This window comes from Seriola lalandi, unplaced genomic scaffold (assembly GCF_002814215.2).
Source record: "Seriola lalandi dorsalis isolate HSWRI2012SDOR001 ecotype SW California unplaced genomic scaffold, Sedor1 jcf7180002053512, whole genome shotgun sequence".
NCBI lineage: Eukaryota > Metazoa > Chordata > Actinopteri > Carangiformes > Carangidae > Seriola > Seriola lalandi.
The window spans coordinates 9,480-13,491 of NW_019524065.1; the positions used below are offsets into that span (position 1 = coordinate 9,480).

Sequence of the window (4,012 nt, forward strand, 5' to 3'; positions counted from 1 at the left end):
ACTTAACAACTCCCCAAATCTACTTAAGACCATGAGAACTATCTTTAAAAGATCCCTACAAGTTCATCATGTTGCTGTAGATCTCCCCAGGGAACCTCCCGAAAACCTCTGAAACCTCTTAAGGGACTCTGGAAAATCTTTCTTCAAATCATCTTCATCTCTGTCTTCACAGGATCCCTGAGACACACATGATGCCCAACAAGTCCTTCAAATGTTCCCACAATCCCCTTAGGGAAATATGGAACCTCCTAAAATAACTTCCAGAATGTCTTCATAAACCTGTGAAACATCCTAAAAGACTCTGGGACTAACCCTAACCCTCATGAACCCTTCAAAGTCTTCCAAAATGTATTTTCTTTACTCATGGAACCAATGAGCTTTAACTCCTCAAACCTACTTAAAAACCTCAAGATTCCACTTAAGACCTCGTTGTAATTGACTACTACTAAAGCATCTCTACAACTTCTCCATGTTGCTGTAGAACTCCTTTAAAGGTCACAAAATCTCAAGGAATCGTTGAACCTCTTTAAAATCTTCCAAAATTCACTTTAGAACCAACACAAACTCCACATGGACTTTGGAGCCTTCTCCTGAGTTCCTTGAACTCCCTCAAGGACCTCAAATATCCCCTTAGCTGACTTTCTGAAGGATCTGAAATCCACCACCCCAACCATGAAGGTCCTATAACCCATCGCGGCGTCTTACCGTAGAGGAACTGAGAGCACTGGGCATAGCCGTCCTCCATCTCTTCACATTTGTCGGCAGCTGTTTGCATGTCGCTGTAGGTGGTGGCGAAAACAGCCGCCCCCGACTCCACCAGGAACTTACAGACCTGAACGTTGTTACAGGAGGCGGCGCAGTGAAGGGGAGTCCTAGAGATTAGGGGACAAAGTTTCAAAGAGTTGCTCAAACTGATTCTAGCTACGTCTTAGTTTTGCTCTTGGTTGTAGAAACAAACATGTCAATCAAAGCTTTGTAGGAGGGATTAACAATGAGGATGTCTTCCTACATCCATGACAAGTATGGATGGTATCGTTGGTCGACTTAAGAGACAGACCAAACTCTTGAATCAATGTATGTCACTCACCAGCCGTCACTGTCGGCAGCATTGACATTGACACCGAACTGGACCAGAAACTTGACGATCTCGGTGTGGCCAGCGCAGACGGCGTTGTGCAGCGCCGTGATGCCCTCGTCGTTCGGCATGCTGGGGTCGTCCACCTGCAGCGATGTAGACATCTGCTGATTTCAAGCCTCTCGTGTCAATATTAAGTCGGTTTTAAGATGGAAATTTTCAAGCTCAAAACAGTCTGCATATTCGGTTTAACTCACGTCGTAGATGATCCTCTGGACGAGGTCGTACTCGCCCTCCAGAGACGAGTCCAGCAGCAGCGCCAGAGGGTTGAACTTGACCCGCATGCTGTGGTTGATCCGCTCTGAGCTGGCTTTACGGAGGATCGACCTCTTCCCCTGAGAGACAGAACAGATCATTCAACAGGCTGAGTGTCAGTCAGATTCAATTATGTGTTGTTATATTAGGACACCCACCGGCGGCATTGTGACCTGCCCTGTGACCTCCGGCGGCTGTAGGTTGAGGGCGTCGTCTTCCTGCTCCGCCTCCCCACAGCTGGGGTACGGCGGGGGCGGGTAAGGGGGGAACTCCTCTGGATAGTGGTTGTGGTGGACTGAGGTGGACGGACACACTTCTTCCTCCTCCTTGTTCTCCAGAGGGGGGGGCAGGGAGCGGCAGGAGGCGGGGTCAGGGATGGGTGAGCGAGGAGGCAGGGGGGGCGGAGTCAGGCAGTCCTCCGGGCTTTCAGTGAGCAGCTGGTTGAAGCCAGCGCCGGTGTCGTTGTCAACCCGCGATGCTTCATCCAGACTGCCAACCCCGTCCTCGTGAACCTCGTTCTGAACGTACGCCCCTGCTGGACCGACTGTCTCCATGGGGATGGTTTCCATGGCAGCCAGAGTGGTCTTCTGGTAGAGCAGCTTTTGGATGTTGGGTCCGGCCGGGCCCTCAGGCTCCGTGATGGAGCTGCGTTTCTTCAGGGGCCGGGGGGCGTGGTGCAGCCGGCGGCGCAGGGCCTCCAGGTCGGCGTCACTAGGGTTCCTGTGAGGGTTGGACAGGAAGGGGAGGAGCTTGGTGGGGCTGAGCGGTCGAGGGGTGGAACGTTCCGCCGTCTCTCCACCGACACCCTCGCTGTTACCCAGGCAACTGTTTTCAGCCTCGCTCCCATCAAACACACAGGACCCAGAATTCACTGCGGTGTTGTCCGAGGTGACAGACTGCTGCCCCCCGCTGGCAGAGAGGACTGGTTTCCCATACACTGTGACGAGGAAGAGACAACAAAACCGACATCAGCTTCATCTAATGTGGAGAAACAACAGCTACCTTCACCTGTGACCTACAACATACACTCCAGCAGTAACTGCATCTCACCTCGGGGCTGACTGCGGGGGAGGGTGCCCTGACCGCTCAGCTGGTAGCCCTTCCCCGGTGTGGCGTGCTGGGTGTACATGGAGTAGATGGATGAAGCCGCCACAGTCTGAGGCTTCTTCTTCAGCACAGGAGGGGGGCCATCCGACAGCTCGGGGGTATAAGGTCGGACGGCGGCGGCCGGAGGACTCTCCTGCTTGTTGGGCAGAGGGAGAGTGTTGCTGTGGCTGGAGAGGACTCCCGGAGCCCTGAGGTGGCCCCCGACCGGCCGCACCTTACCAGGGAAGGTCCCGGTGCTGTAGGGGGGCATGGAGAAGGTTTGTGGGCCGGACGAGGAGAACGGTTTGGGCTTACTGGGGACTGGAGGTGGCACCGCCGTCTTGGACAAACCTTTACCTGAGGCCTGATGGTGAAACACAGAGCAGATGTGGAAATAAAGAGCATTAGGATGTTTTCACACCTGCGCTTTTTTAGTCCGGTTAAACCGAACACCGGTTCACTTTCCCTCTGGATACAATTTGTTTGTGCATGTGTGAAAACAGTAATCGCACTGGACCAAAACACCAGGACCCTCCGGGCCTTCAAACGGCGATATACTGGGGGCGATTCGCTCGCTGAATGAAGATTTCGGACTTCAGAATTAAATATTCAAGCTGTGTGGCTTTGAAAGTCTCTACACTCCAACTCTTACACAGTGTTAATTATTCTTTTATAACTGAACATGAAGTTTGTAATGATAGGGGATGAATCAGAGTGCAGTCGTACCTGATTGTCCCTGAGCAGGTTTTCTGTGGTGTGATTGGTCCGCGAGGGGACAGGGGGTGGGGCGTCAGACCCAGAGAGGTCCTTCTTGTCTGTGAGGGTGTCACCACCTATAGGAGGGAAAACCATCATCATGATACCTACATCTTCCATGACATGTTACCTCCAACATCCCATATTTTGGGGCGCTGGAGAAATGGCGCCGTAACCGACCTGAGTTGCGGCCGCTGAGGCTGGACATGCGAGGCAGCGTTGAGGCGTGGCTGTAACCTCCGCTGGATTCAGAAAATGAGCTGCTCCAGTCGGGGAGTTTGGTTATTTTTGAGTTGTTGAAACCTGTGAAGAAAAGAAAAAGTCCAAATGATGCTCGGACAGAAGACGGAGAATCAAACACTATTTATTTATTCTCCATTTCTTTCTATTTGAACTCAAAGAGACTTAAGGCGCAGAACCTGAGGCTGGTTTGACGGGTCTGGGTGGCGGCTTCAGGGACGAGTCAGGCATAGGGAGGGTGGCTGTCCCGTCTGGGTACGCTGGCTTCACCAGAACCTCGTGGCGGGCCAGCACCGGAGGCCCCTGAGAGCTCATTGCGGAGGACGACTGGATGTACGGCCCCACCGCCGCAACTCTGGAGCCCACGCTGTGCTGAGGGGCCACGCTGTCTGAAGCCACCTGGAGAGGAAACGGAGATATCAGCCTCTTTGGTTGCTCTTAAGTAAAATGTCCACAGGTAGACTTGATGCTGGTCGAAAGCTAACGTTGATTTTTATAAAGTATCAACTGAATCCCTGTAAAAAAAAAAAAAAAAAAAAA

The 4,012-nt window shown here is 52.4% G+C and overlaps 1 protein-coding gene across 1 annotated transcript in view; it reads right to left on the reverse strand.

Annotated features, from left to right (window-relative positions):
• The window catches only part of LOC111651194 (apoptosis-stimulating of p53 protein 2-like), a 13,686-nt gene that overhangs the window by 2,267 nt on the left and 7,407 nt on the right, over nt 1–4,012 (reverse strand). The window contains exons 7-14 of the mRNA XM_023401150.1: nt 3,652–3,871; nt 3,413–3,535; nt 3,203–3,309; nt 2,441–2,840; nt 1,549–2,327; nt 1,333–1,470; nt 1,088–1,221; nt 706–872 (exon numbers count right to left, since the gene is read on the reverse strand). Of these exons, the coding sequence (XP_023256918.1) occupies nt 706–872; nt 1,088–1,221; nt 1,333–1,470; nt 1,549–2,327; nt 2,441–2,840; nt 3,203–3,309; nt 3,413–3,535; nt 3,652–3,871 (2,068 nt within the window). The remainder of the gene's footprint in view (nt 1–705; nt 873–1,087; nt 1,222–1,332; nt 1,471–1,548; nt 2,328–2,440; nt 2,841–3,202; nt 3,310–3,412; nt 3,536–3,651; nt 3,872–4,012) is intronic.